Source organism: Eretmochelys imbricata, chromosome 22 (assembly GCF_965152235.1).
Source record: "Eretmochelys imbricata isolate rEreImb1 chromosome 22, rEreImb1.hap1, whole genome shotgun sequence".
In the NCBI taxonomy this organism is placed as follows: domain Eukaryota; kingdom Metazoa; phylum Chordata; order Testudines; family Cheloniidae; genus Eretmochelys; species Eretmochelys imbricata.
This window is the reverse complement of record NC_135593.1, coordinates 12,155,231-12,167,988: the sequence shown is the minus strand read 5'-3', so window position 1 is coordinate 12,167,988 and position 12,758 is coordinate 12,155,231. Positions and strand designations below refer to the sequence as shown.

General features: G+C 46.6%; 1 protein-coding gene and 3 non-coding genes across 4 annotated transcripts; all 4 read right to left on the bottom strand.

Annotated features, from left to right (window-relative positions):
• Positions 1-2,999: 2,999 nt before the first annotated feature.
• On the bottom strand, positions 3,000-10,112 carry HSPA8 (heat shock protein family A (Hsp70) member 8). Its single transcript, XM_077839846.1, has 9 exons — positions 10,010-10,112; positions 8,521-8,730; positions 7,525-7,730; positions 7,225-7,377; positions 6,558-7,113; positions 5,956-6,158; positions 5,249-5,447; positions 4,422-4,654; positions 3,000-3,437 (listed from the first exon to the last, which is right to left on the bottom strand). The coding sequence occupies exons 2-9, from the start codon at positions 8,723-8,725 to the stop codon at positions 3,252-3,254; spliced, it is 1,941 nt and encodes a 646-aa protein (XP_077695972.1). The 5' UTR covers positions 8,726-8,730; positions 10,010-10,112; the 3' UTR covers positions 3,000-3,251.
• On the bottom strand, positions 4,044-4,141 carry LOC144278622 (small nucleolar RNA SNORD14). Its single transcript, XR_013348620.1, has one exon. It is a non-coding gene; the product is annotated as a small nucleolar RNA SNORD14 (small nucleolar RNA).
• Positions 5,588-5,684, bottom strand: LOC144278623 (small nucleolar RNA SNORD14). The gene has a single exon (XR_013348621.1). It is a non-coding gene; the product is annotated as a small nucleolar RNA SNORD14 (small nucleolar RNA).
• Positions 6,229-6,319, bottom strand: LOC144278628 (small nucleolar RNA SNORD14). Its single transcript, XR_013348623.1, has one exon. It is a non-coding gene; the product is annotated as a small nucleolar RNA SNORD14 (small nucleolar RNA).
• Positions 10,113-12,758: the final 2,646 nt, after the last annotated feature.

The following is a 12,758-nucleotide window of genomic DNA, read 5'->3' as shown; positions in this document are numbered from 1 at the left end:
AGGGGCTGGGACAGCCCGTTGGCACAGACTGGTCCCAGAGGGGTTGCAGCAACTGCTCAGCTCTGCTTTTAAGCAGAGAGCAGTGAGTGACTCGGAGGGTAGGACAGGGGTGTCAACCATCTTTATCTTCTCCCCTCTTTCCCGATGCTCTGCCCTGGCACGGCTGAAGCTCCCTGCTCTCTCTGCACCAAGAGGCAGTGGGCTTTGGAACAGGGGCTCAGCCTCTGCTGTGAATGGGTTGCTTGACACCAGATGAGGATCTGGCTCACAGTTTCCTACCCTTCCAGATCCCACTGGGAGGGGAAATGTCTGTACCAGGGACACCTCTCCCTTACAAGACGTCCCTTCTGATGCTGGCGCTCAGTGAGGTATATATTCCCCTCCCTCCAGACAATATTTGGGGGGACACTTATCAGCTAGATCCAGGCAGAGTGCAGATAAGCCTTATCCCACCTCAAGTGCACCCCAATTCTACACTCCAGCAGGGCTTGAAATTCTACTCCTGGGCTCTCCAACTTCTGTCTACCACCCAGACCTAGAGGGTCAGTATCAAAACTGGGATTAGAATTTCAGAAGCTCCTAGCTTCCAAATCTTTTGTTTAAGAGCACTGCATGATCTCTGTAAGACTGTTAAGGAATCCTTACCTTGTTTAACTGACCTTCCAGAAAACTGATTCCTGCTCTCAAGTCAGCAACTAAGAGTTGTAAAATCTACTCTACCCTGGGAGAGAATCTGCTCAATGATTTCAGACTTCAAATGCCAGTTGGCACCATGTATTATTAAACTAGCCAGCCTACAAAGCCAACCTTTAGCCACTTATTTTTCTGTTCTGCTATATGGAACACTTCCCTCCCTGCTGTGGTCTCACTTGCTCCTTTATGAAGAAGACAGCTGGGTTCTTTAGACAGTTATTTTAAATAAAATTTGTGCCTAATAGCCTAGCAACTCAATCCTTAGCAACAGAACGTCTCCTGGGCAGAAACAGAAAACCAGTAACAAACAAGGACTTGTAAATCCCAAGAGCACCCATGAAGCAGGGCTTGCAGAGATTAAGTTAGAATGGGGAGAAAGAAGGTCCAGTCCCATTTGAACTTTAGCAAGATCTTTTGTTCAATTCCCCATCTGCTGACACTGAGAACGGACATTACTACCCCTTAGTACCATGTGCTGTTAACTGGTTGGAAGAACTACTGAGACCAGGTCTGCACTAAAAAATGTAAATCAATCCAGCTGTACAACCCTGTGGGGGGGGGGGGCAGGAGGGGAACCATACAGCTAAGCCAATCTCAATCTTGTCATAGACAATGACAGAGTGAAGAAAGAATTTTATCACCTTAAACTACTGACCTACCTCCCCAAGACATGGACGGTAACTACAGTGACACCTTCTGTAGCTGTAGTGTGGCTACAAGTAGAGATGGAGCCTTAGACTGATATCCTTCAGTGTGCTGTCTCCACCCCATTATTTCACCTGTAGGGGCTGCACCCCTGTAGCACAACTAAGCTAATTTGATTCTGTAGTGGGGGAAGCTAGTCATATGCATTTAGTCTAGCTGTGGAAGTTTGACTGAAACCATGCATAGATACTCTCATTCAGGCTACTTTGTAGCTGTTGAAATTTCAGCAAGCTCAGGCCACTTTGATTCCATTAACACCTACACAGTGCTTTAATGCAATTATGCATGTTAACTTTAGACACGCCCTGCTGGAGTGAAGTTCCAGAGCCATATAAATTGATTTGCTCTTCCAGGTGCTCATGCATCTCAGCACCTACATAAAATGAGGGATGCTTTTACAAGTAAGGTAAATGTAGCCTTACTTGGTGAGCACAACTGCAAATTCCCTTTTAGAGTTCATATGGGGCTTCTGCCACAGTGTAGGACATGTTCACTAAATGCTTTAGTTTCCCACTTATTGGGTAAATTAAGGGAAGTTCCTTTAATAGAAAATTAGGAATCCTTAATTTATAAGGAGTAGTTTTTGCTTTGCCTTTGGCCTAGTAATGGCTTTAAGGGAAGCTATTAGCTTTAATAAATATGCAGTGTCACAAAACTGATATTCTGTAACTGAAACAATTAGACACCTTTGGCTAAGTGTGTGTTTAATTGCTTAGCTTTCTGAAGAGGCTTCTTTAAAGCAAAGAGCTTGGTATGACTGCTTTATAGCCTGACAGAAAAGGCAACACTCCCAACCCAAGCAGTTTGGCAAATTACTAGTTTTACAGTAATACTAGACACTTCAAAGTGAGCAATCTTACCTGACACTTTCTGCCCACATCTGCATGCCTTTGAGGTGTGGTAAAATTACTTTTGAGTCCAACGCCTTGTGTGTAATTTTGGTGCCTGTTAAGGAGATGTCTGACCTATAACTGCATTCAACTGCAAACAAGTTTTATATGTTGTCTAATCAAAACAGTGCTTGCTTTAGCTTTTTGGCAGAGGAAGAGTCTCTAGCCAGCTGCTATGCCTAGTCAGTTTGCTTTCCAGAACTTTGTTGTGTTGGAGTAAATATCAGCCTACATATCTGAAGTCATTCAGGTCTGCCAACCATAAGTGGCGTGAAGTCCCAGCCTCACTCCTTTCTTCCAAGGAAGAGAACCCTAAGAGCTGAAACCCATGCTCAAAGCAGTCAGTCAAACAGACCAAAATGCTATGGGGCCAGAACACTGATGATTTATGAGTACTTGTGGCACCTTAGACTAACCAATTTATTTGAGCATAAATCCAATGAAGAAGTGAGCTCTAACTTCATCGGATTTATGCTCAAATAAATTGGTTAGTCTAAGGTGCCACAGTACTTCTTTTTGCGAATGCAGACTAACACAGCTGTTACTCTGAAACTGATAATTTAATAACTTTAGGTCAAGCAACAAATTTTTAATGCTTATATCTGAGAACTAGACCTGAAGCAAAGCCAGTCTCACTAAAATACTCATAATTCCTGATAAGCTACAAGTTACTTTTCTTTAACCAAGTAGGATGAATCAAGAATAAAAGCCTTTTGATGCCAATTAAATAAGTTTTATTCCTTAGGACATGAATTGCATTTGCACTTGTTTACAGTACTGATAAAGTGCAATGGTGTTCACCTTCCCTGTGCACATGTTCAAGTATTTAGAATGCCTAAAATGCCCGGACACAATTTATACAGCAGCTCAAATATGGAATTTTTTTTAGCCTGCCACTGCACCCAGCCTTGAGTCCTTCAATTCTAAGAAATAACCAGCTGTGGAATGCTGCTTCCAGTGCATTTAATCCACCTCCTCAATGGTTGGTCCAGATGAGGCCCCTCCAGATGGGGCAGCTCCACCACCAGGGAATCCACCAGGCATGCCACCAGGCATGCCTCCTGCACTCTGGTACAGCTTGGTGATGATGGGGTTGCAAACCTTCTCCAGCTCCTTCTGTTGATGTTCAAACTCTTCTTTCTCAGCAGTCTGGAATATAGAGAGCAATTTGCACACTTGCTGCAAGTGTGCCCCTGGAAGGCCAGCTCAAGAGCCAGCCTACTGTTTATACTCTTCCCCCCCCCCCCCATTTACCTTGGGTCAGGGTAAAGATGGCACCTTGAGAAAGTGTACTTAAAGCAAACCCCATGCAGGGGCAGGCTTGCACTACTCTAGTCAGTTTTCCTGGGTAACAAGGATGGGTGTGGCAGAGTAGTATGCTAAGCTAGGTGTTTGACAAGCTACAAAGCAATTCAGACTCTATAACTAGATGTAAATAGAGACAAAAAGTTAAGCAGAAGGAAAGCTATAGGTTAACAGAGACCACTGCTAAAGAGCTTGAGACTTATGTAATCTGCATTAATATCCTATAGGAGAGTTAAAGAGACACTGTCAGAACAGTTATGGCAAGGAATTGCTGGTTATTCACTAGTGCAAGAAGTGCACTCAGGAAGGGAAATAATCAGGAAACCCATTTCTTTTAGTGGAGTTGGTAACTAGAATCTGATCTGACATGGTCTCTTTAAAAGGGAGGGAGACATCTTGTAGTGCCAGGAGAAACATTAAGGTAGTCTTTTAGAAAGGAAGATTTTATGGTCGCTCAGACATCCAAGGAAGGTACTTTAAGCCAACATAAGTCTTTCGACTTCTGGTGGAAACTACGAATGGCTTTGGAATCATTTTCATCATAGCGACCATTAGCTACCTCCTGCCACCCAAATCTAGGCCAATAGCTACAGCCCCCCCCATAGAAACTACAAACCCACCTTGGATTTTGGAGCTGCCTTCTGTGTAGGCCATTACAATACAAAAAGATACTAGTTAAGATTACAATGGCAGAAGACTTGCCCGGTTGTTGCAGCACTGATTAAATGTGCTCATTTTCAGGTTAAAACAAGTCCTGGAGCTTTGTTGGAACTTTTAATTCTGGTTTTTGGATTAAAATTATCTCCATGAGAGAAATTTTAAACATACCTGATTCTTGTCCAGCCAGTTGATAATTTCATTGCATTTGTCCAGGATTTTCTGTTTGTCCTCATCACTGATCTTGCCCTGGAGCTTCTCATCTTCAACAGTGGCCTTCATATTGAAGGCATAGGATTCTAGAGAATTCTTGGAAGACACCTTATCACGCTGTTTCTCATCTTCTGCTTTGTATTTCTCTGCTTCCTGGACCATGCGTTCAATGTCTTCCTTGCTTAAGCGACCTGGAAGATATGGTTAAGTTGGTTGCACTAATGACAGGTTTCAGAGTAACAGCTGTGAAAAATCTGTATTTGCAAAAAGAAAAGGAGTACTTGTGGCACCTTAGAGACTAACCAATTTATTTGAGCATGAGCTTTCGTGAGCTACAGCTCACTTCATCGGATGCCTCTAAGGTGCCACAAGTACTCCTTTTCTGGTTGCACTAAGTTTGTGGGCCACATTACTGTAAGAAATTGTTCTCATGGAGTGAGATTTTTAGGCTTTAAACTATCAACCCATGGTTCCTTTTTGGAGTATGCAGAACAAGACAGTCCAGTGTTAAGAATTTACTGCCTGTGTAATTGGCAACATGGTTTAACATTCCCTATCAGCATAAATTGGTGACTGGGCAGCTGCTTTAGCTTGGGGCATACCCCAGCAAGCTGGAAGTTATGGGAAAGGAGCTGGAATTGGTGGTTCCAGTACCACTGCAGCAGTAAGATTGGCCTTTCATTCTATCACTGGATTATATACACCCACCCACTTCAGGGGAACATGATGCAGTCCTACAACTACTGCAGCCACTTTACACCCCCAAAGGGCTATGCACTGCCTACCTTTGTCATTGGTAATTGTGATCTTGTTCTCCTTGCCAGTGCTCTTGTCCACAGCAGACACGTTAAGGATGCCATTGGCATCAATATCAAATGTTACTTCAATCTGAGGTACGCCCCTTGGAGCTGGAGGGATGCCAGTCAGCTCAAACTTGCCCAGCAAGTTGTTGTCTTTTGTCATGGCTCTCTCCCCTTCATAGACCTGAAGTGGGGGAAAAAAACAAGGACCAACAAGAGGAGCGTAAGCATTTTGCTATATGAAGTTTTATCTGTTACTTGCAACTAGTATTTTCAACTTTATTTTCATAAGGATCAGGAAGTCAAGTGAAGTATGTGTTATGGTCGCTCAGACATCCAAGGAAGGTACTTGGAGCCAACATGGGTCTTTCAACCTCTGGTGGAAACTACGAATGATTTTGGAACGTTCTCATCATAGCGGCCATAAGTTACTCCTTCACAAATCAACTCTCAAAACAAGGAAGAGTTCTTCAAACCCACCATGTCTTGATAGTCTACTCAAGAAGACTGAACTCATCTGCAGATTTAATTATAATTACAGTACTTCCTTACAAGAGAAGTTAGAAGTTTAAACTGGGGGTTTTCAGTACCTAAAACTGATTGAGGTTATGCTGCAGTACAGAGGCAGTGAATGTGATGAGTAGCAGTCCCTTAACTGTTTGAAGAATAATTACCCCAAACCAGATACATACCTGAATAAGTACACCAGGCTGGTTGTCAGAGTAAGTGGTGAATGTCTGAGTCTGCTTGGTGGGGATAGTAGTGTTTCGCTTGATCAGGACTGTCATGACACCTCCAGCTGTCTCAATACCAAGAGATAGAGGAGTGACATCCAACAGCAGCAGGTCTTGTACATTCTCAGACTTGTCCCCAGACAAGATGGCAGCCTGAACAGCTGAAAAGAAAGTAGTGTCAAGACACTGCAAAAAAAATACTGTCACTGGGAAATGGAGGTTTCTTTTAACTCGCTCAGACATCCAAGGAAGGTTTTAGCCATCATCAGTCAACTTCTGGTGGAAACTACGAATGGCTTTGGAACCAAATTCATCAATGCAAGTAAACTGGAAAGATGCTATCCCATAGGATTTAAGCAATACACTTAGTTGAATACGTGCATAAGTGATTTGTCACGGATGCTATAGCAATCCATAGGTCACCAACATTTAATCACTTACTAGCCATAGCTGCCATGGCTTGAGTATTGCGTTAGTTTTTCCACACTTTACATATACCCATCCCTATGGTCAAAAGGCCCAGCATTAGACACCACAAAAGTTATGGGGGAATTAGTTACCTGCACCATAAGCCACAGCTTCATCAGGATTGATGCTCTTGTTCAGCTCTTTGCCATTGAAGAAATCCTGCAGCAGTTTCTGAATCTTGGGGATTCGGGTGGACCCACCAACCAGTACAATATCATGGATCTGTGATTTGTCTAGTTTGGCATCCCGCAGGGCCTTCTCCACAGGATCCAGAGTGCCACGGAACAGATCAGCATTTAACTCTTCAAAACGAGCTCTGGTAATTGAGGTGTAAAAATCAATGCCCTCATAGAGAGAGTCAATCTCAATACTGGCCTGAGTGCTAGAGGAGAGTGTACGCTTTGCACGTTCACAAGCTGTACGGAGACGGCGAACTGCTCTCTTGTTCTCAGTAATATCCTTCTTGTGCTTCCGCTTGAATTCAGCGATGAAATGGTTGACCATACGGTTATCAAAGTCCTCCCCACCCAAGTGGGTATCACCTGCAGTTGACTTTACTTCAAAGATGCCATCCTCAATAGTGAGGATTGAAACATCAAAAGTGCCACCACCAAGGTCAAAGATAAGGACATTCCTTTCAGCTCCAACCTGGAAGAATATAATGTGTTTTCTGTTACGGATGTGTTAGAACTCACCACTATTGAGCTAACTAGGAACAATCTACTATGCTGTTTAGCTGTGCTATTACAACTTGCTCACCTTCTTGTCCAAACCATAAGCAATAGCAGCAGCTGTCGGTTCATTGATGATCCGGAGCACATTGAGACCTGCAATGGTTCCAGCATCTTTTGTGGCCTGGCGCTGGGAGTCATTGAAGTAGGCTGGTACTGTGACCACAGCATTAGTAACAGTCTATGGACAGAGAAAGAGTCACAATCAGCTGAGACCTTCGTCTACAGGGTATATGAATATATGAAACCAAGATCAAGCTACATTTGAGACCATTAGCCCCTTAAATTCTAGGAGAGTTACCGGAGGAGCTCAGCTTTTAAGTCTCACCTTCCCAAGGTATGCTTCCGCAATCTCCTTCATCTTGGTCAATACCATGGAAGATATTTCCTCTGGGTAGAAACTTTTCGTCTCCCCTTTGTACTCAACCTGGACTTTTGGCCTGCCAGCATCATTCACCACAGTGAAAGGCCAATGTTTCATATCGGACTGGACAACAGTATCATCAAATCTACGACCAATCAGCCGCTTTGCATCTAAAAAAGTTAACTATTGTCAGTAATAATTCCAATTCACCATTCTACAAAAGCATGCTGACAACACTTCAGTTATGTCCTCTGTTTTAAATTCAAATGAGGCAACTCCCAAAGTAACTCCCCTCCCCAAATACCTAGCCATCTTGTTCAGTGGCACTATGGAGACTGACTCCTGCCACAGTAGGAGCAGACTTAAACCATCCTATCTACTGGTATGAGGACAATGGCAAAAAAGTCTCCACTTTATACAGTAAATGGAGGTTGCATGATTTAGAACAGTAGTTTTCAGCCTTGGGATGTGCAGACCTCTCTGCCCAATGTTTTGAGTCTGCAGATTACAGGTTGAAAACCCACTGATTTAGAGCCTTAACCTGTATACTTAAACTGAACTCAATGAAAGCTGAAAACACAATAAGCTTAAAGATGAACTGGGATCATTCAGGACTATGAATGGAACTGGAGTTTAAACTTATGCCTCATGCCAATTTGAGCACCAATCTGCACCACAGGATGTACTTTAAAACAGATGGCATTTGTTCCTTCATTCCCAGAATTTGTTCATTGAAAACAAAGGCATTGCTGCCTAAACTGATGCCAACATGGAAACAATGGAGATGCGAGGCCTCTAGTTCCTTCCATCTACATCCAACTTAGAGAGCCCAATTCTGCATGAGGATATACCACCTAACAAGCAGAAGAGCTATAGTTTATGCTAGCTAAGCAACAATACAGCAACTTTATTCAGTTTAATATTCTAGTCCCAATTTAAAAGGCTCATGTCTTTTCTTACCAAAGACTGTGTTAGTAGGATTCATTGCAACTTGGTTCTTTGCAGCATCACCAATCAGCCTCTCTGTATCCGTGAAGGCAACGTAACTTGGCGTGGTCCTGTTACCCTGATCATTGGCAATGATTTCCACCTTGCCATGTTGGAAGACACCAACACATGAATATGTGGTGCCAAGATCAATTCCAACTGCTGGTCCCTTAGACATTTTGCCTGTAAATGAGAAGCTTGTTTACCACATATGCAAACACTTCAGTTTGTTAGCCCATGTTTAATAAACTCCTAAATCAGATATAAGACAAAAGTTAACAAAATCAATGTTTTCCTTTTAAAACTCTGGAAGGATTAACAATAGCAAAATTTAAACTTCATGGGTTTAGTAGCAGATGTTTCTATTTGCTTCTGTGCAAAGTATCAATAATTAATGTGGCATTGAGTCACCAATTAGCTACTAGAATAAAGGCACAGGATGCCATGTGGCCTCAAAGTGACGCAAAACAAAAAGAAACTTACCTAAAGAGACAAAGTCCCTTACAATTTAGTAGCTAAATGAACCACATTTACAGCTGAGCCTTAAGGCCACACAGCCTTTTGGTCAGGCAGACAAAGACTCAGCCCATGCCTGGGGCACAGAACCCTCTATTTTTAACCGTTGCAATTTGAGCCACTTGGCCAACAAAGGCTGACGGGACAGAAACACGTAGCTCCGCAGAGCGAACCTCCAGGCATGGGGGGGGGGGGCGGCGGCGGGGCGCGCCTCATTCCGGCCACGTGGGTGGGGGGGCGCCCGTTGCATGCTGGGAAGCGAAGTCCCTCCACGGCCCCACAGCCGCCTTCCTCGAGCCACGCGGCCAGGCCACGGGGAAACGCAGCCGGGAAGCGAGGCGGGCGGAGGAAGGTTGGCGGGGGGGGGGGGGCGCTGAAAGACCCCAGCACGCCTCCCCGCGCGCGGGCCGCATGCCCCGCCGCACCACGCGCTCTCGCGCCTGCGCTCTGGCCAGCCCCTGCGGAACCAGCCGCTGAGGCGGTGTCACGTGGACAGTTGTCCCCCTCCCCCCCCCCGCCCGGAACCGGCGCGGCGCAGGGCAGGCGGGACGGGGAAACAGCTTACGCCGGCCGGAAACTGCCAGCAGCATCTCCCCGCCTCCCCCACCCGTGAGCCAAGAAGGGGGGGGACTCCCTTCTTCGCGCCCCGCCGCAAGCCGGCCGCAGGGGACCCCGCCCCGCGGCAATGCGGGCCACCCACCCCGGGGAAGCGGGGGAGTCCTGGGCAGCGAGCGCGGCAGCCGGCTGAGGGGACGCTTCGGGGCCCAGGGCCCTTCCTCCAACCTTTGGGAACACCGAGCCAGGTGGAAACGAGGCCGCGATCCCCCTTCCCCAGAAAGCCCGGCCGCGCTGCGGGTCCCGCGCCAAGAGCGGTGAGCCCGGCCTGGCGCTCGTCCCCGCCCCATATTCCTGGCTAGCCCCAGTCGAGACAAGGCCCCAGTCATACCTGTTGAGCGCGAGGTAGCTCAGGGCGGGGAGAAAGCGATGATGCGGGAGCTGCAGTGCTGAATGAGACCGGCTGCTTGCCCCCCACACGCTTTATATAGCCCCTCAGAACCTTCCAGAACTGACGCCCCCCTTCGCCTCCAGCCGGCCAATCCTGCCGTGCTTCCCCCCGGCAGGAGCCAATCGCGCTCAGCGGAGCACGCCCCCTCAGTGACGCACACAGGAAGGAGGCGGGCCTGCCGGCCGGCGTTCTCGAACCTTCACACCCGTGCCCGGCGAGGGAAGGGGCAAGTCGCCGGACGGGGTGGAGCGGAGGGAAGGACGGGATCCAATCAGAGCTCCAGGCTGCCGCTTTATTTGCATAAAGAGAACTTCACGTCGGCCAGTGGGGAGAAGGCGGAAGGAAGGCCGGTAATGTAACCAATCGTGTCACAGCGTGGCGGCATTTGCATATTTCGAAAGTGGGAAGGAAGCGAGAGACCAATCCGGTCGCGGAACTACCCGAGCTGGTTGCATATGCGGGCGCGGAGGGAGAGCGGGGAAGGGAAACAAAATGGCGGCTTAGCTGTCGCGATGCGGGGAGGGGGCCGGGAGCCCAGAGGGGGCGCAATCAGGGGCGCGCCGCCCAGGCTGGGGGCCACAGGGGAAGCCTCGTACCCGCAGTACCTCCCCCCCCACTCGCACTACAGCCATGCCCAGGAGCCCCCGGGGGGGGGGTGCCTCTCCCCGTCCCATGATGCACCTCTCCTTGCTCCCCCCCTGTGTATGGCGGGAGATGCCAAGGGCCCCCCCCCCTCCCCTTTCCCCGGCTCATGCCCTGCAACATGGCGCTGGCGGCCTGTGGTGTAGAGGCTGCAGCTGCCGGAGGGGTCCTTCAGTCGCTGTAGAAATCCGTCCCCACCCATAGGTGCTGGAACTGTGGGGGGGGGGGGTGGAGGTGTGTGTGAGGGTGGTGTGCTACTGCACCCTCTGATTTGAAGTGGTTCCCATTATACACAGGATTTACACAGTTTGGTTCAATGGCTCTCAGCACCCCCACTATAAACATTGTTCCAGTACCCCTTGACCCTACCAGAGGCAGGCAGCTCGGAAGAATTCTTCTGTCACGGAGCCCTGTCTACACCAGGGCATAGGTTGGCATAGCCACGTCTTGAGGGAGAGGGGGGCCAAGCGTCTCACATCCATGAGTGATGTAGCTCGGTTGGCCTGAGTTTTAGGCATCCCCCAGTACAATCCAAAGCAGCGCCACATACCGGGTGGGGTAATGTGGCCTAGTGGATAAGGCACTGGGCTGGAATTGGGGAGCCCTAGGTGCTAGTTCTGGTGTTGGCCAAGCCACATCACCGCTCAGTGCTGCAGTTTCCCCATCCCTAAAATAGGGGTAATGTTGCTCCTTGGTAAAGCGTATTGAGCTCTGCTGACGAAAACTAGTATATAAGAGCTATGTATTATTAAAGGCAAAAAAAAAAAAAATAAACCCCTCTCCCACTGCCTGCTTATCCATACACTTCAAGGACAAATGTTCCCTGTCAACCTTTGAAAACAAGTACAGTCTCAGGTTAGATATATTACCATTGGTTTGTTTTTGTTTTGTTTATTTTACTTTTCAATAGTAAATGTTTAGGGAATAGTCACAAAACAATTTCACGTTGAGAAATTGAGTAACACTGCTTCACAGAAAGTGTAATCACCATACCGCTCCATCACATACTTCACCCACCATGCCAGACTAGAAGTATTGACAGGGCAGATCAGCCATTGGCTCATCTAACCTAATATCCTGTCTTCACCAGTGGCCAGGACCCAGCTGTTTAATTCCTATGTATCCCACTCTGCAATATTATACCATAGGCTTCTCCATAAAGGGATAAATCAGTTGACTAAGTAGCATGGGTTCATTTCCAACAATGGCTAATGTATGATATTTGAATGGAGAGCATGCACTGTTTGCATCTCACCATATAATACCAGACCATATGGGATGCAGTGTTGTCCAGTGGTTAGAGCACTAGACTGGGACTCAGGAGACCTGGTTTCTCTTTCTGGCTCTGCCATGGGCCTACCAGGTGACCTCGGGCAAGTCACTGCATCTCATGCCTCAGTTTCCTTTTCTGTAAAAGAGGGGAAATGATACTGACCTCTTTTGTAAAACACTCTGCAATTTAATGAAAAGCAGTGTAGATAATCTAGCTATCATTATTACTGCTTCCATGTGTTGGAATAGGTGAATAGTCCATTTTGTCTGCTATGCTGTCTCCAATAGTGTCCAATGCTGAATGCTTCAGAGGGAGGCAAAACAAATGTGTCTAGTTATTCAATCTTCTATTATGGAACATTAGAGTATGCCACACCAAAACTTTTTGAGGTCCATTTTGTCTGATATTCGGCCTCAGACAGTGGCCAATTCTGGATGTTTTGTTGAAAGGTGTAATAATCCTGTTCCCCTACATAATGTACTTTGCTATCTAATATACAATAGGATTTTTCATAGCAAAATAGGTCAGTGGGCTTGTCAGGTATTCTATCACCAACAGTGGCCAGTGCTACATGATTCAGAGGAAGGCATAAAAACCTCCACAACGTAGTGCAATACAGTACCACCGGGGAGAATGGTAGTTGTTTCCTAAACCAGCTGGTGATCATTTTATGTCCTGAAACAATTGACAGTACTTGTAATTTTTATCCTAGCAACTGCAAATGCTGTTGTTATTTATAATACATCGGCTAATGCCTTTTAAAAATGTACTTAG

Coding starts and splice junctions, on each gene's coding strand:
- HSPA8 (XM_077839846.1), bottom strand. CDS start 8,725: ATGTCTAAGGGACCAGCAGTTGGAATTGATCTTGGCACCACATATTCA. Junction 6,159..6,557: donor AGCTGTGGCTTATGGTGCAG/GTAACTAATTCC, acceptor CTTTCTTTTCAG/CTGTTCAGGCTGCCATCTTG. Junction 5,448..5,955: donor AGCCTGGTGTACTTATTCAG/GTATGTATCTGG, acceptor CCCCCACTTCAG/GTCTATGAAGGGGAGAGAGC.